Source organism: Prosopis cineraria, unplaced genomic scaffold (assembly GCF_029017545.1).
Source record: "Prosopis cineraria cultivar Desert tree isolate PC_DT_omini unplaced genomic scaffold, ASM2901754v1 PC1, whole genome shotgun sequence".
In the NCBI taxonomy this organism is placed as follows: domain Eukaryota; kingdom Viridiplantae; phylum Streptophyta; class Magnoliopsida; order Fabales; family Fabaceae; genus Prosopis; species Prosopis cineraria.
Genome location: NW_026555332.1, coordinates 46,800,451 through 46,824,700, shown reverse-complemented (window position 1 = coordinate 46,824,700; position 24,250 = coordinate 46,800,451). Strand labels below are relative to the sequence as shown.

The window sequence follows — 24,250 nt, the reverse complement described above, 5'->3', positions numbered from 1 at the left end:
TAAAGGTTGTATAGCAACTATTCAAAAAGAATTACTATATAGTTTTTTGACTTCAAAAAATTTTAAAAAACACAGTTTGTACAACACATGAATTGGTACATCCTTGTCTTTGAACCATTAATTTTTTTTTTAATCAAGTCATATAAATATTCTTTCCCTCTCTCATGGTCATTTTTCACATTCAAATTCACCCTTCACATTTCACCCTCCCTCCCTCACACACACAATCTCACTCCCCCACTCCACACTCAATCTTTTCTCTCATTCAAGCATTTCTCTCATTTTAAATTTTAGATCTTCATCAATCTTCAATACTCACATAATCAACTTTAGCCATGGTCTTCAATATCATGCATCCCCAATCTGTGTGGTGCCCGGTCTCGCTAACATCACACTCCCTCAACTCTATCTTATTGCATTCCCTAGTTATATTGATAATGGAAGGCTAGTGTTTTAAATTTATGGCCACAATTTATAATTTTTGATTTTAGATATGTGGTTTTTCATATGTGTATGGTATTAGTTTGAGTTTGTCTCCTTTGTAAGGATGTTTACTTGATTTTTCATATCTTTAGTTTTTGTTTTTTATTTTACATTTAATTTGAAATGGAAGATCTTGACATCAATTATTGTTAATTTTATTTCATCTACTCATCTAATCTTTTTTTTCTTTTGGTTTCTCACTCTCCTTTGCTAAAAAATTTAAGAGAAAAAAACAAAAAAACAAAACATAATGCAGGGGGCTATGGTCAACTGGAAATGCAGCTCCTTTTTTAAAAAATGCTCATATCTATAGTAATTATTTTTAATAACTGTCATACAATTGTTAACTATATAACGGTTATTTGTATATTGGTTTAGAGAATATATAACGATTTTAAAAATATTTATATATAGCAAAAAATGATTGTTATGTATACTTTTTTTTTTTGTAGCAGCAGCCTGCTGCCTAATATATAAAGCCAAAAAACGTCATACTCATATCTTTATTTATCTTATCTGCAATATTTCACAGCATGACGCACAAACTAACTCGCACTCTTCTCTCATTAGAGTTGGTCTAAACTTTTCTCCTTTTATTTTAAAATCTATTTTATTTTTAAAGATATGCCATCATTATAAATTTTTCTTATACTGGCTAATATATACTATTAAAAAATTACATATAATTTGAACATTTTGTTAAAAATTAATTTGACTTTTGGTGAAAATTTTCTAGGACGTGTTACACAACATGCACGCCAGCTACCAAATAAGAAGTCGCCTGCCTTTCTGCTTTTGTCCTTTTTTTTGTGGTTGCCCTTTTTCTTAATATTTTTAGCCACCTAGTCCTCAAATAGTAATTAATTATAAGATAATTTTAAAAATATTTTATTGTCATAGAATATAAGACAATTTCAGCTTTATTTATTAATTGAATATACGAAATAAACAGAGTAAATCGGGAAAAATAGCGGGGAAGGAAGCAGGCAAAAGAGACGGAATAGTGCAGGGAGCATCCCGTATACTTTGGCTGCGGAAGTGCAGAGTCAAGTGACTCGTTGGTCTATTTTTGAGCCTCGGGAAAAATAAAAAATTTGAAAGTCAATCATGAGACTTCGAATATAATTAAACATAAGCCACCCCCTTTGAACTCTGACCCGGACGCCCCTTACAACCTTTTCTTTTTTTAAAAAAAAAATTGGATAAAATGATTGTATGAATTTTAAATTATAAGTTCAATAGTGATTTTAATTAACCCTGAGCATATATTTAGTACATTTTAAACTCTGATAAATTAATAAATTCAATTTGAAACAATCTAATCCTTACTGTTAATTTTATTTAAACGTCCGTTTATGTTTAGAAATTCTCTCTCCCCTCTCGCCATGCTCCCTTTTCTTTTGAGATGCTGGAACGGAAACTATCCACACCAAATTTTCCACACAGGTAACAAAAAGCAAGATAGAGAAAATTAGAAGAGAGATATCTTAATTGTTTGAGATTTAACTGTTTAGAGTTCTAACTATATCAGATATAAGTTCAATATTTAAATCGTCCCTAAACATATCATTCACGATCTGTATTGTTATTTAACCCTTCTTATTTTTAAAGTATGAACCCTAGACTGACATTTTATTTATTACATAAAATACGCAGAATTCCCACAAACTTAATTATCACCCTTTTAATTCCACATGGACAAAACTTAATTACTAGGTCTTATAAAACAAACAATATTTTATAAATAAATCATACATCTTTAATGAAATTAGTAAAAAATAATATTTTTAGAAAATCAGTTTCTTTGCTGTTTGTACCAATAAAATCTTGATAAAATGAGATAAAAACATATTAAAACCCGGAAGCAGTGATTAATTGGAGTGAGTAAAATTACAAGTGAAATTACGACAAGGTACGATTTAGCAAGCTAGGCGCTTTGCTTTGTTGACCGGAACCAAAATTGCCGGCTAAGATCGTTGGTTACGCGGGATTTAAAATTAGTTCAGAAGAGTCGGGTGAGTAGAAAATTTCAAAGCAATAAATATGGCGGCAGCATGAAAAGGAAAGAAAAAGGGGATACATGGTCCGCTCCATGGATGGTTGTTCGTATTCGGTCCGATTGAAGAGAGGCATAAAGAAAAGGGTGCTCTCGTAATGTTTAGTATGCTACCTCTACTAATGATTAAGGTTACAGTTTTGTTTTTGGATCCAAAAAATGGCAATAAAATATATTTAAATTATATAAATAATAATAATAATTTAACATTTTAAAATGTCATAATTTCAATAAAATTTTTAGAGATTTATGTGTCAATAAATTTTAAAATGAAAAGATCATTTTACTCTTATTGAAAATAACAAGGCTCACTCACAACTTTTATTCAAAGAATCATAATAATTGAATAAGAAATTATAATTTGTTAACAAGAATAAAATAATATTTTTAATTTAAAATTTATTGATAAAGATATTTTTAAATAATTTATTTAAAATTATGACATTTTGATAGATTAAGTTATTATTTATAAAATTTAAAAAAATTATTATTAATTTTTTTTAATTTAAATCGAAGAGAAATTGTTCACATGATCATGGGTGTTTGTGCTCCAAAGCTCAAGTGCCAATAGCTAGCGAGTTGTCACAATCTCTATTCAGAAGGAGAAGAAACCATAAGGTTACGATACTTTTGGAGACATCCAGGATGATGTAGAGATTTTGAGGAGAATCGAAGACGTTTAAGAAGAATAATGTTCTAGAAGCATCTAGAACAATCTAGAATAATTTGAAAAAATATAGAAGTTTTAAAAGGTTCTAGAAACTTAGAGAGGGATATGAAAATGTCTAGGATATTCTAAAATGTTCTCGAACATTTCACACATATCTTAAAAATTAGTCTAGAAATATCTTGTAAATATCTAAATATTTATTGTAAATATTTTTATGAAACACTCTAGAGTATAAATGTAAATTGTAGGATTAGATTAATCTCCACCGTCTATTAAGGAGTTGAAAATTTTCTCGAGAAAGGGAGATGCCTATAAATACCCCCACAACTCTCATTTGTAAACAACAAGCAAAAAGCAAAGCAAGCATATCAATAAAGCTTTCAAGTTCTCTCATCCAAGCTCTATTCTCTCTTATATTCAAGTTTCCTAATTTCTTTGTTTATATACTGAGGGTTCGGCTGACTTAGTCAGGAGAGGTTGATCAAGCTAAGGTTCTAACAATGTGATATCAGAGCTAAGGTTTGAGGGAGCCGTGGTTTAGGTAGATATTCATAAGCAAGGATGTCGAGTGTAACTGAGAAAACTCTTGCTTATGTCAAAGAGAGGGGAAGGGAATCTCAACCTTTACATCATAATGGTAAGAAAGCACGAAGGACTAGTAAGGTATGTTTTGAGGACCTTACTATTTTGTCAGTTAAAATTGATATCTTAGAAAGAACCATAAAAGATATTGTTGGTAAGGTTGAGAAGGTTAAAAGTGACATGAGTACATTGGAGGATCACATTCTTAAAGAACTTGAAGGGGTAAAGAGTAGTATGGATGCTTTGCAAAACAATGAGGATTAATGCAAAAAGGCGATGAGATTCTTAGAGGTAAAGGTGATAGAGGCTATCACCATAATGCAACAACAACTCACTTTCAAGTCTTCCTTAGAGGTAAAAGGAAAGAATCTACTATTGGATGGAAATAGTAGAATAAGGGAAGTGAAAATGGATACTTCCAAACCAAAGGAATTTAAAAGTATGTGGGATGCTCAAGAAGTAGAGAACTTCTTATGGCAGATGGAACACTATATCAACACCTTGGGAATAACAAACGATCAAACTAAAGTACGCACTACTGCTTACTTCCTTACAGATAATGCCGTGCTATGGTGGCGAAGGAAGCATGCAAATATGGACAAGGGGCTTTTTACAATCAATACCTAGGAAGATTTTAAGAAAGAATTGAAGAGACAATTCTATCTGGAGAACGTGATCTATATAGCTTGCAAGAAGTTAAGAGAGCTTAAATATAAGACTACTATCTCGGAGTATGTGCAGGAATTCACCTCTTTAACTCTTCAAATTTCAAATCTAAGTAGTGAAGAGGGTCTCTTCTACTTTATTGATGGTCTTTAAAATTAGGCTAAACATGAGTTGCAGCGACAATATGTCAAGATCATCGATGAAGTCATAGTGGTCACTGAGAGTCTCTCAGAGCTTCAAAGGGAAAGAGGTGAGTCTCCTAAGAATAGATTTCCTAACCCTAATCTTGAGAATGGTGGGGAAGAAAACAATAAAGAAACAAACCTTGAAGGAAAAGTGATGAATAAGGGAGATACTGGGAAGGGATCCCAGACAAAGCAAAAGGAAAAGAGGGAACTTCACTGCTTTGTATGTCAAGACCCTCATTGGATGAAGAATTGCCCGAAGTTGGGGTCATTATCTGCTCTGGTGCAAAGACAAGAAGCACAAAAGGAGGTGGAAAGTTATAGGATAGGATCAATTCAACTCCTCAACACTTCTAAAACCTAACCTTCACAAGGCATTAGGTTGATGCATGTGAAGGCTAAGTTAAATGGGAAGACAGTTAGTATCATGATGGATACTAGAGCAGACCACAACTTTATTTCTCTGGAAGAGACCAAAAGGGTAGGTATTAAAGTTGAAAAGGGGGAAAGTTTATTGAAAGTTTCCAATTCTCCTCCTCAACCCTTAGTTGGCATTGCTCGAGGGGTCGAGCTATGTCTTGGAAATTGGCATGGAAAAGTAGATTTCTCAATTGCTCATATGGACGACAATAAGATGGTGCTTGGTTGGAGTTCATGCAAAAGGTAAAAGCCTTTATCATGTCATATCTTAATATATTCTGCATCCTCAAGGGAGGAATTGCTTGCATGATACCCGCTTCAAGGGGTGGATTTGCACGGTTATCAACCATACAAGTGTTAAAGGAAGATAGCATACTAAGGAGGCTAGGAATGATCTTATCTCGTGGAGAGATGAATCATAAGAGAACCAAGAAGAGGAAGAATCCCTACAAGAGGAATCTCCGATATATGAATCAAGTTAGTGATGAGGGCGTCACTGGATTAGGTAGGGGAGAATGTCACAATCTTTGTTCAGAAAGAGAAGAAACCATAAGGTTATGATACTTTTGGAGATGTTTAGTGTAACAGCCCTCACCCCACCTCACCGAAGGTCTTTTGAACTGGAGCCTTAACCACTCGCACAACAGGCTCGGCTTTTTTCAATGGTACCAGACTTAGCCTCAACTTCATTAAGATAGTAAAGGTTGGGGAATCAAGTCTGGGAAGGCTCTAAAAGACCTCTTTGGTGGGGTGAGAAATAACCTGAGTACCACATTGAGGAAAGCTGGGCTCGCTGCGTGAGTGGTTAAGGCTCCAGTCCAAAAGACTCCCGGTGGGGTGGGGTAAGGGCTATTACATGTAGGACGATGCAAAAAATTTGAGAAGAATCCAAGACGTTCAAGAAGAATTTAATATGTTCTAGAATGTTCTAAAAACATCTAGAACAATCTAGAATAAATTGAAAAAATCTAGAAGGTTCTAAAAACTTAGAGAGAGATGTGAAGATGTCTAAGATGTTCTAGAACATTTCACACATATTTTAAAAATTAGTCTAGAAATATCCTTACAAATATTTAGATATTTGTTGTAGATATTTTTATGAAATACTCTAGAGGATGAATGTAAATTATAGGATTAGATTGATCTTCACCGCCCATTAAAAAGATGAGAATTTTTTCAAGAAAGTGGGTGCCTATAAATATTTCCACAACTCTCATTTGTAAGCAAAAAGCAAAGCAAGTATATTAATAAAGTTTTTAAATTTTTTCATCCAAGCTTTCTTTTATCTTGTATTTGAGTTTTTAAATTTCTTTACTGACATTAAGAGAGTTTGATTAATTTAATTAGGATGAAAATGTTAATCAAGTTAAAACTGACACGGTTTAAAAAAAAAAAATTTCAAGGCCATGACAAAGTGGATCCTTGGCGACGGCGCGGAGCCAAATGTCCCAATTATTGGGTCTGTCAAAGTGAAGCGCAATATCTTTCAGACGTCAAAAAAAGGAAAAGAAAAAAAAAGTGAAGTGTAATAAATGCGTCACGTCAGTGTGAATTATGAGCCTGACAGGCTGACACCACGTGTTGAAGATGCCTTGTGTAATTGATATTGCCCGCTGATTTTTCCCTACGGACATTTTTTTTTTTTACCAACTTTTCTCTACGGACAGTTTAAGGAGCTTGTTGCTTATACTTTGTCATTCGAGATCATCCTATTTAAAATATTTACTTTATTTAAAAATATAAAATATTTTTAATTAAATTTTATTTTTAATAAAATAATTATTTATTTTTAAATTAATTTTTTTATATTTATTTTTATTAAATAATCTATAATAAATATTAAGTTATTCATTAATTAAGACATTTTAAAAAAAGTAATTATTATACCTCAAAAAATTAAAAATATTTTACATTTTTAAATATCTAACTCCTCAAAAAATACCTTATATTTTTTAATGGAGGGAGTATATATGAGCATTTTTTAATAAAAATTTAAATCATAATTTATCATGTTATGAAAAATTAATTTTTTTATTAGACTCAATCCTTAACAATCATCAAAATATATATAAATATTCAAACATGTTTTTTTATTTTATTATTATTTTTAAAAATTTAATTTCAATTTCAATTTGAATTTTCTCTTATATTCTAAATTAAATAATTTTATTTTATCCATGTGTAATTGTCTCGTCAAAATTTTAACTCTTAAAGTATGTTTGGTCTAATAAGGGAATAAGAAGCGTTGATTTAAAAAAGAAAAAAAATAATGTGAACGAAAGAGGGGAAATTTTTTTTAGAAAAATTACGTACAAATTTTATATAAAAAATTAATTATTATAAAATTTATTAATAATTAAACTGAAGCTATTGACACATTGGCCTTCGTTTGGTTGTTGATAATAATAATTAATTTTTTTATGTGAGATTTTAATATAATTCACCTAAAATTTTTTCTATCTATATTTTTTTGGAGTCAGCATATTCCTCGTACTTCAATTTTTACGGAAGCGAATTTCCCCTTCAATCAAGTAGGGAGATGCTTGGAATGTGAAAAAGATAAATTTTTCCTTACAATTCATAAAAAATGAAATCCTTAATATTCATCTTATATCTATTAATGTTGTTATTTTATAACAACGGTTTTTTATTACTGTATTTTCATTTAGAGATATAAATAAAATTTTTAAACAGTAAAATTATTTTTTAAAAAAAATTATCATCTTCTATTCTGCAATCTGCGCGCCTGCATTCAGGGAATTACATGTTTTCTAAATTTTTAATTTAGTAGTTAAATTTAATTTTTGAATTAATTAGTTATCCTTGGTATGTAAATAACTCGTTGAGATATCCAAGTAACAACAAATTAGAGCGGCAGAAATCTGAATAAAAAATTTATAAATATAATGAAACTATGAAAGTCGCAATGTTCATTTAAATATTCCGAAAACGAACTAATGGAATCGAAGCTGTCAGCAATAAACGAAAGCAAAACCATAACATCTTTATTTTCTTGCGTAGCTTTTTTTCCCGAATATATTGTTTCTGTCTTTCCCTTTTTCTTTTGTTCTAACATGCATGCCCCCCCAAAAAAAAAAAAATCTGCAAATGTCCACTATATAATCAAAATCAAGCTCTATTGCATCTTTAAAACAAACATTATAGAGTTTAAATTTTAAAATCAGTCTCACCTAGTTCACTCTTAGTCCTCTAGACCTTTAATTTGCGAGAGGCTTATGGTTTAACTAAAATTTGCCAGAGGCATTCCACATTTCGAGATGTGATATAAACAGTGTCATGACAGGTTGAAAGTAGACATTCAGACATATTGCCCATTACATTTAGTCATTTAATCATTTACAATACCGGTTTTGCAAATAATATTAAAGCCGTCATGTTGGACACAGACCAAGCATTGTGGAAGCAGTCTTTTTAGATAAGTTTGAAAGAAAACAAGCGTTGAATATTTTTTTAAAAGTAATAACAAAACGAGTTAATTGTAAGTCATATGATGAAGTCAAATACAGATAGTTAAAGCGGTCAAAGCGAATAGTAGCACACGCTATTACTAATATACATACCCCGTGGAAATGAGCCAATTATTAATTAGCAAAAGACTTTTTCAAGCAGCAATTAAGATGAGTATCATCACCTAACTCTCACGTATATGAACGATGGGTGTGGTAGCTGTGTTGTGTGTGTCTTTGTGTTTGGGCTAGGAAGCCATGCGGTAGTTGTACTTGTAACTTGCGATCAGCAATTTATGAAAGGATATTATTAAGGTCTACTTAATTAAACACGTCAATTTCAATCAAGAAATTAGCACTTAATTTGCAGTTTATGTTCGTTGTTGTATGCTCATGATTTATTCATTTTTTATCAACCTTTGATCAGTGACAGTTTAATTATTATTATTTATTAGCCCTCATCTCTTAAGAAGTAAATGAACAATGAGGCGAGGAAGCATTAATGAATGCACTCCCTTTGTTCTTTGTTATGAAAGCCCATTAACAACTTTTTTATTAATTAAAAAAAACATATAGTTAAAATTATTAGTTTCCGTTTCCAGGAAAAAAATGAATATTTTTATTTTTTTATCGAAAACAATTCTATTTAAAGTATAGTGGGGTACTGAGATACTTTTCTTAATTTTTTTTATTTATATACTCCCTCTAATCTTATTTATAAGTTATTTCTATCATATTTTACCGAAATAAAGAAAAAATTTAAACTTTATTAACTTTGTCTTAAAATTTAATAACTTTATACTTTTACCCCTACTTAATATTTTTAAATTTTATTATTGATATTTTTATTCAAAGTATTTAATAAGGAAAAAAATGTAAAGGGAACTTTAAAATATAAATAAAATTAAATCTTTTTTTCTTTCTATCCTATAAATAAGACCAGAGTATTAATTTTGAACCATCTTAAATTCAGTTCATAAAATAAAAGTATGCTAGGATGAAGATAATAGCAAGAGCTAGAATATGATTATCTAAACAAGGTATCAATTTTGAATTTTAATATCCAGCAAATTATATCTTTTTTAATATTAATCAGGCAACTATTAATCAAGATTTCATTTAAAGTGATATAAAAATATAATGAACACGAGTTTTCCAATCAATAATTTTTCAGGAATGGATTAATTATCCGAAATTAATAGTATGTGAATTTGACGAAGTTTTTTTTTAAAAGAAAAGAGAGAATATTTTATTTTATAAAAATAATAAAACGAACAAAAATAACAAATAATCAACACACATTTATCAACACCATAGAGAATTTAATTCATATTATATCAATTTAAATAAGTCTTGCACATCACCTTTTAAAAAAAAAGGAAATTCAATTTAAAATAAATGGAGAGAGGGGCCAAAGAATGAATGGTTAAAAATATGGGTTTGGTGATGAAATAAATAAGGTAAGATATATAAAGCCGTGAAAATGGAAAAAAGAGAAATATATGTGTGGGTGGGTGTGGGTCCCAGTTGGCCATTTCACCAACCTGCTCATCTTTTCACGCCGGACTCGCAACAGGGGGTGGCCTTAATTTCGTGGCTTTAATTTTTTATGTTTTTTTTTTTAAGTGTAAGCATGAAATATAAAACGGCTTATTGAGGGTTTACACCCCGTCTGATCTTATTCATAGGATAAATTTTTTTTTAATCTCATGTATAAATTATATTATTAAATTTTTATTATAAATTTTTTTTATTCTTCATTAAATATTGAAGAGAGAAAATATATCATTAACAATATGAGAATGAACAAGTCATCTTATTATGAAACCAATACAGAATGAAATCAAGTGAAATTAGATTTATAAACAAGTGAAATAAGAAAACAAATAACATTCCGTAAGTAAATAAATAATATACAATATAAAAACAAATAAATTATTTATACTGTTTATTTAAATGAAAGCAATTTTATTATTTTCATTATAAATTCAGGAAAAATTCAGTACAAGTGCTTTAGTGAAGTTTCAAAAATTTTGGAGTCCTCTTTTTTATTAAGTTTGGTCGAAGGTTCCTAATTAAAATGTTTCTTTAATTTTGTCTAATCTATATTCCCACACAAAATACGATGACTTATTAATCATGCATGAGTATATCATAAATTATTAATTTCTTCATTCATTCTATCTTCCACGTGCTAATTTCAAATGCAAGTTTATACCTAATCACAGTTATAATTCTAGGCAAGACATTTTCAAACTCGTTTTTATATTTTTATAATATAAAACATATATATATTATAGTATATGATTAATATAAATAAATTAATTTATGCATTGAAATAAAATAATTTTATACTGATTTCAAACTATATGTTTAGTTAAAATTTATGATCTCGGGTCTCGGCATAATAATTAGAATGAGACCACCGGGCGAAAAGTTTAACTAATTTTTTTAACAAACGATGAGTGACTGGCGTGGTGGCTTGCCGTCATTCCGCTTGTCCAGGGCCACCCGTATTTGATATTCCTAAAGAAGGAAAAGAAAAATCACAATTTGAAAAGGAAAAAAAAAAAAAAAAGGAAAGAAAGAGACGTCCGACGTGTTTTGTATCATACCTACCACCCAGCAAGAATATGGCAATTATCAAAATTTCGAATGTATTCTTAAAGTCTCACATTATTTATAATTTCTGAACGTAACTTTCCTTCAAGCCATTATGTTATAAGAGTGATTCCATCTATGCAATTTCACGCCACGCAAACCATTTTTTTGTTTGGGGGACAAATCACGAATTGCAAAATTCTAATGGAGCTCAATTGTCAATTGGATTATAAATAACAAGTTAAATATAAACAAAATTTAAAAAAAAAAAAGAAAAAAAGAAAACGATGTTCACGCCTTAACCCCTGATATTGAAATCAAAACATTTACTTTTTAGAATACTATTCACACCTCACGCATATGCTTTTTCGTAATTTGCAGCGTTCTCCCCAAATCTCATTCCCAAACACTAGAACTTCTCCGTGGTTATTTTTGGGCATCTTCTCTAACCTTCTTGTGAGGTTCGTTCCGAGGACGTATTGATCATAATCTCCATGAGATTTCCGATAGTATTTTGTTTTCAATTTATCCTGTCAACATAGATCTATATCTACCAAATTTTTAATTTGGAGGACTTTGATTTGGTCCCTATATAAAATCCCAATATCTTTTGTTTCTCGTATTTATTTTTTTTAAACCACCTTTAATAATTACACACGTTAACGTGTGCAATCAATAATAATAGTTCTCAATATAAAAGTTGCAAATACCATAAGTTTTTTTCCCCCAACAAATACCTAATCTAACTAATATTTTAATATGCATGAATTGATTATCTAGCCATTGAATTCACTCATCTTGTGAAAGGTCCCAGGTTCAATCCCGTTTGCTTTCAAATACCTCTGTGTTAAAAAATAATAATAATAAAGTAACGTTGACCCTTAAAAGAAACTGCAACAATCATTTATCAATGAATAATGGTGAAATGTAAGTAGAATTAATTTAAGGAGGGTAAATAAATTAAAGCGAGGACACTTAAATGTTGGTTTTCATAGAAAGGTAAGAGGAGTTTGTGGGGGTTGGATTGAAGAGGGAAGCAAACGTAGGCAACAGGAGCATTCCAGCTACTGCAGAATGACCAGAAGGTGGGCTTACCAATTTCCGATCACGTGGACGTGTCGGGTTAGTTATATCATTAAGATAAATTGAGTTCAATTAGAAAGTCATCTTGAAAAGTATGGATATTTTTTTTAACCATTTTGACAATACAAACTAATTTAACTATTTTTCTTAATCATTATAAAATAGTTAAAAGTATATTTTAGACATTAGGGAGTATTTCGATATTGGGACACAGTTGCATTTAATTACAGTATGAAAATTCTGGTCAACTCGCCTGGTTGAATTGGTAAACTATTAAATTGGTATTTTGAATGATTTAATAAAATGCTTTGTTCATAACTGGATTGATTATAATCCAATTACAATTTTAACCATCAATCTTTAAATCAGTATCTTAACTGTTTTAATGATTGATTTGGTTTTCAATATTTTGAATTAAATGTATCACATGTCACACGAACGTGGGTTACCTTATTGGACTGCTATAATTGACTGTTGGATTTGGTTAAGAATTACTGATTTACAGCCTTGAGTCTTGACAATCAGTTATCAGTTACTATTACTATGTTGGGGGGGTGGGGGGCGGCTTCAGTGGATTGGCACCAAAATATAGTTAATTTTAAGAGAGCAGTTGATTAAATTCCACATGCCTATAAATTAATTCTTGACCCTGAGAGATACATAAATATTCCGAAAGACTAGCAAACAAACCAAGCATCTCATACGAATTGACGCTGGGCTAAAACAGGCTGAAGTTTCACAATATATTCTAAGGGAGAACTATTATTCTCAAATATAATCAAATATTGCATTCACCATAAAATGACTAGACAATATGAAGACAAACTTTTAAACTATTCAGGATTTAGAAACTAATGAAACGCATAATCACAAAATTACTGTATAAAGTTTTTCAACTTGTCTGCTCAATCTATCTTACGCCTCCCACTCACTAAATTCCTTCGGCCTAAGTTTCCTGGCTTCCAGAGGAGTGCTTCCGGCAATTATATGAAGTGAAGAGGTGAGGTTGAACAATGTCACTGCCTTATGCTCAGTATTGGGGGCAGTATCACCATGCTTAACCTAAGGATAGGTTTCAACCTGCTCTGGTTTTTGCGAATAGTTTTTTATTAATTAATGAAGATACCAGTTTCTATTCCAAACCCGAAAAAAGGGTTATGAAGTGTTGCGCGTAACCATAACTTCCCGAATTCCCAATTCACTTTAACGCGTCGTAGGGTCCTTGAGCCACGAGATGCAACCTCCTTGGGCCGTAGCAGAGATTACGACGTGATGAATCATGAATGAGTTGTAGCAGTCATCTCATATGGAGCCGAAGGGTAGAGACAAGTGTGGAGTTATCATAATAAGCTAATAACCTGGTTTAGTCATGTATTTGTCAAATTTATGGAGTCTGGTGTGCTTGATGTGTCAATTTTATTCATCGTCCGCTAGCGGACCCAACATCTCAATTCATTTCCTCTAACTCGCTTGCATGCACAGAAAGACGAAAGCGAAGATAAGCAACAAAACAGAAGAAGTTTTACATCTAACCATTTCCCCCCCTTTCATTTGTTGCGATTACGTAAAGCAATCGTTATCCGATGCATAAAACATACAAGGAAATAGAATCTAAAGCAAGAATCTGGTTTAGCAACACAAAGCAGCAAGGGCAAAATGCTACGAGTTCTTATAGGGAGCTGAAGAGAGAATCCTGCGTGAATCAGAGGCCAAATGATTTGTTGGATAATCTGCGCTTGTAGCGTTTAAGAACAGAGGCCAAATTTTGCTTTCCCCTTGGGAAAGCTACATCGCCTGCAGCAGTTCCTGTGCGTCCTTTACGAGAAGAGATTGCAGTTTCCACATCCTTTATGAGGTCAAGCATCATTGATGCAGTGGTCAATTTCCCCTTGCCACCTTTCGCAGCAGGGGGAGGGGGTAACACTCCGTTCGAGAAAGTAGGGCTCGACTTTAGCTGGTAATCTGCTGGAATTTGTAGGCAAGAGCATGGGAGCATCACATCACGACGCTTTGAGAAGGCTGGATCAATTATACCCTGCACATGAAAGCAAAATCAATTAAGAGGCCAGGGGAATGCAGGAACCAACAAGGATGAAATGAGAAAAACGAGCTATGCCAGCAGATTAAGGTAAGCAACAAATACCCATTTTTGGGTATTAGTCAACACTCTACAGCTAGCATCCACAATTGAGTGCATGTGCAAGCAAAAAGAAACTGAAACTCAACTGATTCCATATCAAAAATATGGAAAATTCGTTGGGCTTACCTGGAGGAGGTTGAGTACATATGTGTATTTCCCCCACAGCTCAGGGCGGCTCTCCATGAGTGAAAGTTCAAGGATACGGTGAATACACCACACCCCAAAGCTTATGATCAAGTCAGATCTCCATATACAACCCTTCCCACAGCGAGTAAATGATGTCACCGAAAAATTAGAGGAGTTTGTCTCCCTAGTTTCAACTTCATAGAGGACCCTTGCAGCTACACGATCAATTAGGTCCTCATCAACCCCACCATTCTGTCTAAACAACCAATCAGACCCCTCCAATTTTAAGAGCCTGATAATGCAATGTCTGAAGGACTGAAGTTTCACCTCTTCCATATCAACAATTGAAGCAGTCTCTTGTGAAATTGAACTAGGCCGAGTTCCAGCACCTTCCATTCCAACATTATGGCTTTTATCTGCAACACCAAACCGCTCGAAAGGCTGTTTTGACCAGAGAGATCCAGAATCAGAATCAGAACCCAACTGTGATGGGAGGGCGCTGTAAACTTTTGAAGAAGAAAGTTCATCAAAGGGCAAAGGTGCTCCTCTTCTGGATCTCAAATTTGAATACAACGGTTCATAACTAGTTCCAGCAAATCCATATATAGAACCCCCAAACGGGGAATTCTTATTAGAAGCATAAACATCCCTGTGGGGTATACCACGTCCTGAAATATCTGGCAAGCTGTGGTATCTTTTTGTATTGACTGAATTGCCTACATTATCTGCAGGTCCAGGAAAGCGAAAATCATAGCGCGATGTCTCAGATGGCAATGTGGAGTTTCTAGAGATTGTGATGTTTTCAAATCCTGGGGGTCGAGCTGCAGCTGCACCATTTTGCAAGTTTTCCCCATAAGAAAATGTAAGTGGATCCCTATAGCTTGTATTAGCGGCTGTTAAAGGAGATTTTAATGATGACAGTTCACCTTGACCATTTAAATTATCTGGAATTCTGTCTCTTCCACCTCGACTAAGATAGGATGCAATTTGATAACCATGTACCGTTGCTGGCTGACTATCCCAAACCTCAGATGAATGCAGGTTGCGCACACTGGAATAGCGCCTCTCCCCAGAGTCAAGAACCTTGCGACTCAAGTTCTGCACATATGTATCTAAAAACTCTCGGCGGTTTGCCTGAAAAGATGAGGAACTCCTCTGAGGGCTATGTAAAGGTTCAAAAGTACTTTGTATCCTGGGACACTTGGGAGAATCATAAAGACTCGAGTTCATCAAAGTATCTGATGCTCTACTTCCAACTGATGCTCCATACTCAGAACAGTCATTTCCAGATGCATTTACTTTCTGCAAGGAACTGGAAAATCTCAAATCTACACCAGACAAGACATCCAATTTCTTTGCCCTTGCATCCTGGGTTGCTTGTCCATGGTAATCATACAGTTGGCCCCAGAATTCATGAAGAGTATCAGCTAGTTGGCGCCTTGCAGCACGTCCTAAGCCAGCTAATCTTGACAGACTTCCAATGCTATTCCCCCCTTCATCACTTTTCCCACTAAGACTCCTGAATGACGCAGGACCATCTGATGTTGAAGATGAAGCCTCTGTGCTAGCCACTTTGGATGATTCTTCAGCTTCCCAAGAGTCCCCGTCATCATCATCCCTCTCAGCATTTGTATCTGCCTCAACTTCCACAGTCTTCTCAACGGGGCACTTGCTTCCAGTTCTTCAGTTTTGGTGGCCACCAATCCAGCATCAGAAATCTCATTTGCAACAGTTGATAATGCCTCTGAATTTGAAGTGGAAACTAACTCCTTGGCAAGATGCTTTGGGGGACTAGGCAATTGTGTAATTGAATGACTCTCTTCTTCTGTAGTCACATGAAGCTCTGAAATCTCCAAGTCTCTTGCTACAGTTGAAGATGGTTCCTTCACCACAAGAGGTGCATCTCTGTGACATCTAGCTTCAGTTAAGTCCGACTCCTGACTCCCAATTGGTGAAACTTGTATGGCCTCTGCCTCATCACAGTTCCAAGCCTGAGCATCTAAATGGGCACTCGCAGATTTTAAAGGTGTGATAGCTAGCCAAAGCATCAAGCCAAATGATACACAGGCAGTTATAACAAGAACTGAATAAGAGGCAGACATGCCACCAGCCACATTCCATCTCAAAGATTCTGCCCAATTGCTACTGCCAAATATCATTTCTACGACAAAGATAATATTTAACCCAAGTATTCCAATAAATAATATCAATGCCAAAAACTCCACAAATTGAGAGACCTTGTGAACACCCATTATTGATTTAGATGTAGCAATTCGGAAAAGGGGGATCACAGAAGATGGAAGTTGCAAAGCTACCACGACCTGACTGAATACAAGCAGTTGATACATCCCTTCAGCACCTTCACTCCAAACACAATAAAGGGCAGGAAGAACAGCAATCACCCTGATTGTAGCATAATGAAGCCAGCCTGGAATGTCTAGTTTCAAAAAACTATGTACAACTACTTCCCCCCTAAACTCCATGCCAATGCTGTGGTCTGATTTGAAATAAACAAAAAGAGAAGAAAAGCAGATAGTGCCATTGGACCTTGCCACACCTGTAATAAGAATCTTAAGTTAGACTTGTTTAGCAAAGTAAAAGACAGATGTGATAGCATAAGTAAAAATTCTAATGTATATTAAGCATGGAGGGAAACTCAACCTGTTCCATCGATGATAGTGCATCTTGAAAAGGAAGCAAACCAAGACCAGTACCATTGAACTCATTTGCAGCAGCACTCATAATCATATTGTTTACCAAATAAATGCCACTGAAGACACAAAAGATTGCTACAAAATGGTTATGACACATAGCATCCTTAGAGAAGTTTATTGATCCCCGATGCCACTGCAAAACAAGTGGATGAAGTTTCAGACTGACAAACCTAAATATCCAAGATCAACAACTGCATCAATATGAAGCAGCACACAAGTACACTCTTTCCCCTTCCAGGTCTGCATATAATGAGAAGTTTGAGAAGGAAATCAAACTTAAACTCATCATACAAACTCCAATGAAAATGCGCTCTATTTTGATATTTTATTTGAATATTGCATGTTAAGGAAAAAAACCTTCAAAGAAACTCTTAACTAAAATTCTGTATTTGTAGCAATATTATAAAAGTGTGGTCCACTGCTTTGACTGTTTTCCAGTCAATGCCAGAAAATTTACTGATTCAGGATGCGTGTCAATTAAAGGGGCTGCCTACATGAAATTAACCATTAACTTAATATTAAGTAATAAAGGTCTGTCAAAGCCATGCTCAAAACCATTTCAAAATCTTACAACATATGTATATAATACAGTTATATACAATAAGCATGAGTTCCTATGTTGTCCATAGTTTGAAAATTAAGCCACACTAATTATGACTCATGATTAATATGGCTTATTAAGTTTTACATTATATATATATATATATATATATAGAAACAAAGACAGGTGTAACTATGAAAAATAGAAACGGTCCAAAATACATCCCATCTTTATTATAGCTGCAGATAATCCCACAAAAGAACTGTTATTGTTTTGTAACCTGCAAACTACCATTTTCTTCCCTTCTATAGGGGAAAAATCTAAAACTTGAGCATGGCAACTTAATTGCAATAACCAGATATGTAGAAATGAAGCCACATCAATGACACTCTCATATGAAAACTCTAATGTCAGATGGAAACAAGACTATAACAGCAGCTTGAAATGATTGAAAGTAAAGATCTCAAAATATACCAGGTTTTCTGAATGAACCAAACTACTCATTGTCATAATTCTTAATCATTGATATTTTTCATCAAGCAAGCATTCGTTTTAGAAGTATAGAGCATTAAAGATGAATCAGAAACATGCTTAAAAGGTAAGTACACTAAGTATGCAAGATGTAGTAGTATGAATAACATCAGGCAGAAGTATATGATTCAATGGAGACAGGCAAAACATGCCAAGAAAGGGGCAGCGAATCAGACAAAGGAGGGTATGCTTCCGCAACGCATCCTCTACATATTAATTGCATATATAGAATCACAATATGATAATTCAATTTGGCTCCTTTTGAGACAACTTTCATTTAAACCAAACTCAAAACGCCATAAAACTTTAGGTTCAAAGTTGTTACATGCCAAAAAGTTAGACCAACACACCCTTAGTTACCAATAAAAATATTCCATGTCTTTTCTCATTATTTCTTTCTTTCTTGTGTTCCTGTTGTCCACGATACTAGAGAGTATGAACATAGCAGTGACAACCAATAATCATACTTTGAAGAATATTATAGTACAAGCTAGGTAGTTTAATTGGAGAAAGACTAAAGGAGTTATCTACGATCGAAAGGTACAAAATAAACTTAAAGGAAAGTTTTATCGAACTGCTACAAAACCAACAATATTATATGATAGTGAATTTTGGACTTTAATGGGACAGTAAAAGCATAAAATTGAAGTAGCAAAGATAAAAATGTTGAAATAGGTGTATGGACATATACGTAAAGACAAAACCCAAAATGAGTGTATATGAGAAAAAGTGGGTGTCACACCTATTGAAGAAAAAATGACAGAAAATCATTTGAGATGGTTTGAACATGAACAAAAAAAAAAACCACAGGAGGCACCTATGAGAATAGTAGAACAGATAACTTTAAATCCTATCAAGAAGGATAGAGGAAGGCCAAAAAAAAAAAACTTTTGAAAGTTATTGATCAAGACCTCTTACTTAATATTTCTAAAAGTTTAATAAATGATAGAACACAATTACGTCATATAATCCACGTAACTGACCCCACCTAGTGGGATAAGGCTTGCCGCTACTGTTGTTGTACAGTATAAAATTCAGACCAAACACTCTCAGTAAATGTAAAGACTCCCATTACAATTATAGATTTTAGTTTAGGCATTTAATAGTGCAACTGCATCACAGAAGCAGCAGTTTTCATTACTATGCCTGCCGGTAGCACTCAGCTGGTTTGACTAGGACTAGATCATCATGACCATTATAATGAATGGCACACTGTATCCCAACAAAATTATGTAGTCACCAAGATAGTGCCTTCCATTAGAATATATACCTGTGCCATACTGGACAATTAGTCAACTTCTTCCAACGATGTAGCATCACTTTCAGAACAAAGCAATATCACAATGACCTTCATTTCCATAATAAGGGAACTCGAGATAACTAAGCTTAACTCTCAGGTGCTTAAGAAGGTATATGAAACCAGTAAATGGATCCATACACGAGCACTAGCCAGTACTGGCAGATACAATAATATACTAATACACATAGCCTGAGTCGCAGTCTAAGCATCGATTCATTTTGACCATTCAAATTAGCAAGGGTTCTGGAGTTAACAACATAAAACTCAATTGAATTTATCAGATAACTGAAACCATTAAACATTGCTACAATTTCAATTAATTCAGACTACATATTTGTATATATTTAACTCCCTGTGAAAAATAGCTTACTCCAAATTTGATGTAATAGTGGCAAGACTAATCACCAATCAGTAACCATTAATAAAGTGATCTTGGCCAAAGTCTAGAAAATAAGATTATTAATAGCAGGCTGAAAAGGACAGCCTTTAGTTAGTCTGTGGAAAAAGATGAAATTTATAAGTACAAAATGATCAGCATGCCCGATGAACTTAGACATACAATAACAGCAACAAAAAACCTTATCCCACTAGGTAGACTCAGCAATGAACTTAGACATGTGATCAAAGAAAAATACTGCTTACACAGCATGAGAAGCACGCATGCACACAATTTCAAAAATAGGACATGATTGGAAGAATGGATATGCATGTTTCAGTACGTATGTATATAAGAACTATGAGAATTGGAAAGAATCAGTACCTGTACAACAGAGGAATAAAGATAAAAGTTGTGGGGTACAAGAGTTGCTCCCAAAAGACTCATAAGCACAAATGCATTCTCCCCAGTCAACTTTGTTAGTACTCCACTTGTGGATACTAGAATCTCAGGTCGATTTATTATTACCCCGAAAGCAACAAAAAGCAGAACAAAACCAGCAATAAACAGGCCCAGGACTTTTGCCTTCCCATTCTCCTAGAAAGATGGAAATTTAGTAAGTCACTGTTGATCAAACAAGTGATGAATAAGCAATTAATAAGACTTACAAGAAGGATGGCAAGAAGCAGGTGAAAAGCAGCACTAGTGGCAGCCAACAAGACACAGGTGAACAAGTCCCACCCAAAAATTAGATTTAATAAGTGAGCCATGCCCAGGATCTTGCAAAGCAAGTAAAACCATTGTCAAAGCCAAACCAAAAAGAAAAAAAGAAAAAGAATATTTCAGGTTACAGAAGCCAAATCTCCGATTATTAGAAATATTGAAATTATTACCACATTAAGGTCTAGCATAATCACTGAAAGTTCCGTTTGGATTCCAAGGAACATGCATGTCCATGCACCATACTCATCTCTGCAAATCTTTGACACAGAGAATGGAAAATTAGTCTATAAGCATTAAGCACCAACCAATTTTGTGGATGTTCTAGATTTGCTAATGCAAGCATCAATTTGGTTTGAGTCTATGTCAATTTGTATTTCAAGGTGGAGTTAGAGAGAATTGAGCAGTCAAGCTTACCACCACCCCCTCCAAAAAAAAAACAAAAAACAAAACAAAAAAACAAAAGAAAAGAAAAGAAAAATCTACATTCAAGGTTACATCAGATGGAATGTTCCAGAAGGACTCAATTCGGAAAAACAAAAATTGAGAGATTAAAAATACTATTACTTCTGTGCAAAAAAAAGGGGGGGAATTTATGATACCATCTCCGTTTTCCCCTTGTTTTCTTCATAAAGGTAACATAACATATAAACAAGAGAGGAGAAAAGAAATGAGGAAACAAAGACAGCTGGAAAGGATTACCTTATTCTCTATAATTCATTTTAATATGAATGAAACAACTAATAAGAGTACTTTCTATGCTTCCAAATTATGCCTACATGGGTGGAATACAACACAAAAAGGGCCCATAATGAATTTCCATAAAGTTATGACTTAACCTGTTAAACATTAAAATATGTACTAGTAAAGATAAAGATGAAATCATGTAACCAACAGACATTGGTCATAATGAAAGAGGTGATGTTCACTTAAACATATGATGTCTTAGGTTTAAGTCCGTGTGAATATAAAAGATGCCTGGAGAGGGCTAACCCCCCTTTGGATCTGACAATACTCAAATTTGACGTGCACATATGAGGTACTATATTTGGGAGGGGGGAGGAAATGATGAAATCATCTAGTTTCTTTTAACCTTCTGTCTACCAACCTCTGGCCACCCATATTTCAAATAATAAGAGTACTTTAGTTCATTTTTTCCCACTAATATGCACTAGAATTGGAAAGGCAAATTGACGATATGGTACCTCTGCAAGATCTTTTCCAGTAATTACACCAATCCTAGCTGATATGTACTGACATAAGATAGCAGCAAAATTGAAGACAAGCATGAATGCCATCAAATCAAATCCAAACCGCACACCACCTTCAACTGTAGCAGCCCACTTTCCTGGGTCAATGTATCCCACTGAGATCATAAGCGTAGGTGCAATAACATGAAGGGATCGAAGAAGAGATGAAGGCAGGTGGTTAGCATTCATTGTCTCTGCCTCCATTTTGTTGTTCATCGCTTCCAACATTAAGGGTTCACAAAATTATTAGACCTTGAAGTTGCAACATTCGTTACTAAGTCATATATTAATTGCATTGCTGTCCGCCACCAGTTTTTTGGTATCAAAAGTGAACAACTCATCCATCACCAGCCATTCATAGAAAAGTCAACTGCTTCAATAATCAACTTTCACTTGTTAGAACTCTGCTGGTTAAAAAACTGAGCCTGTGGATTGCAATCTCAACAATTGAACAATAGCTTCTCCTTGTATGCTAGCCCTTTATCTCACATTAACCATCAGACACCAATCTGGTTTTATTTTGAATTAAACCAACAGCCTTTGCATTTTCATTCTATCCCCACTACCAATTTTACTCATGACTTTAAGTCCTAAACATGACTGAAAGTCAACCCAATATATGACAAACTTCTTGAAGACCTGTGGACAAAAGGGCCTAATGATCCGTGATTGATCCAATCGCTGCCTCCTCAGACTTCGCCAATCCTGTAATTGATTGATAAATGTAACAATATTATTACCAGAAAGATAGTGAAAGTACGACTGCTCCTTTTGGAGAATTCAAATAGGATAGGATTAAAAGAAACGCTCAAAAAAGACAATTGCAGAGGGAAGTTGTATGCAGTTTGAACTCTGCTTTGACTCCTACACTAAAAAGGACAAAGCAACCAAGTACTACAAAAAAGTAAAAGAAAAATTATATCCAAATATCTGATAAGGCTTCCTTACAGAATTCTTATATAAAAAGCGTTAGATTTAACAATCCTCATAACTACAGAAGTAAATACGAGATCATCCCAGCAAAGTAAAAGGAAATAAGGAATGATCAAATTCTTACAAGGCTTCACAGAGAGGACAAAACATAAAAACCAGTAAAATATAATCAAGTTCCCGAAGAGAGAAAATAACGTTCAGAAACGAAAAAAATGCAGCTCCCAGTTAAAGGGCAAAGGCAACTTAAAACCCTATATTTAAAGCATGATTAACTAAAAAAGAGGAAATGAACACGCTACCCTGGATCTGATGAATGCCGATGAAGATATTGAAGATGAATTTATCAAATAAAGACCGTACAAAGTAGCTAGGGTTCTGAAATTTTGACGCTTTCCTGCTCACCTGCAGTCTTCGTTCACTGCTGCGAGTAGATCTCAGAGAACCCGAATAACCCACTTGATCATGAGATAAATAATGAAATTGGATATGATATGATAATATTATATAAAGAGAGAGAAGAGGATAGATCCATTTTCCGGGAAAGCAGAAAGAGACACAAAATATTATGTGTGGAGTTTCGAAACCACAGTGAGGAAAGACACAGGCCGGGTGTAGCCAGGAATTGTATTATTAAAATACAAAATATAGTCTCCTAAGTATTTTTGTAAGAATTAAAAAGACATAGTTAAAAATCAATTGTATTATTAAAATGATAAAATTTTATTACTATTTTTAATATTATTTTCTAATTAAAATCAACTTATTTTAATTATTTTAAATTTATTTTTATATAATCTTTATCTGACATTAATAAAAGTGTTTGTGAAAAATATTCGATATTATCAGTTTTTGTAAAGTATTTTATATTTAATACCATAAAAATATTGTGCAAAATGTCTTGTAATAATGATGGGCAAGAATATAGTATACATTTATTTATGAATTAAATTGAATTGAAAATTAATATGCAACACATTAAGAGCAAAATAACAATTTCTTAACAGTACCACTTGATTGGCTTTCACTTTTGTTTGATAATTTTGTAGCTTCTGTGTAAGATTAATGCACAGCTTATTCTGGTTTTTTGCTCCATACAAAAAATAGATAACGTTCTCTTTATTTTTCTTTTTTCTTCACAAAAAATTTCCGTTGCGTAGTAGCTATCTAACCGGATGTTTTCATACTGTCCTTTATCCAAAAAAGGAAGAAAGAAAAAGAAAATAAATATCTTGTCCTTTTTTTCTGAGTTTTGCTACATTAGCTATTCTTTCCTCCATAAAAATATTTAGATAAATTAAGTACATCATATCATTAATAGTTTATTTAATAAAAATATAATATTTAGATAATATTAAATATAAATTGACTATAATAGTAATGATAATTGAAAGAAAAAAGTTAAAAAA

At 33.4% G+C, this 24,250-nt stretch overlaps 1 protein-coding gene across 1 annotated transcript; it reads right to left on the bottom strand.

Moving 5' to 3' along the window:
* Positions 1-13,733: 13,733 nt before the first annotated feature.
* On the bottom strand, positions 13,734-23,403 carry LOC129309050 (ethylene-insensitive protein 2). Its single transcript, XM_054950395.1, is given in 11 exon segments — positions 13,734-13,921; positions 13,923-14,248; positions 14,480-16,140; positions 16,143-16,958; positions 16,961-17,036; positions 17,141-17,326; positions 20,326-20,538; positions 20,610-20,720; positions 20,835-20,921; positions 21,867-22,616; positions 23,144-23,403. Coding segments are annotated over 10 exon segments (3,798 nt in total). The 5' UTR covers positions 22,140-22,616; positions 23,144-23,403; the 3' UTR covers positions 13,734-13,872.
* Positions 23,404-24,250: the final 847 nt, after the last annotated feature.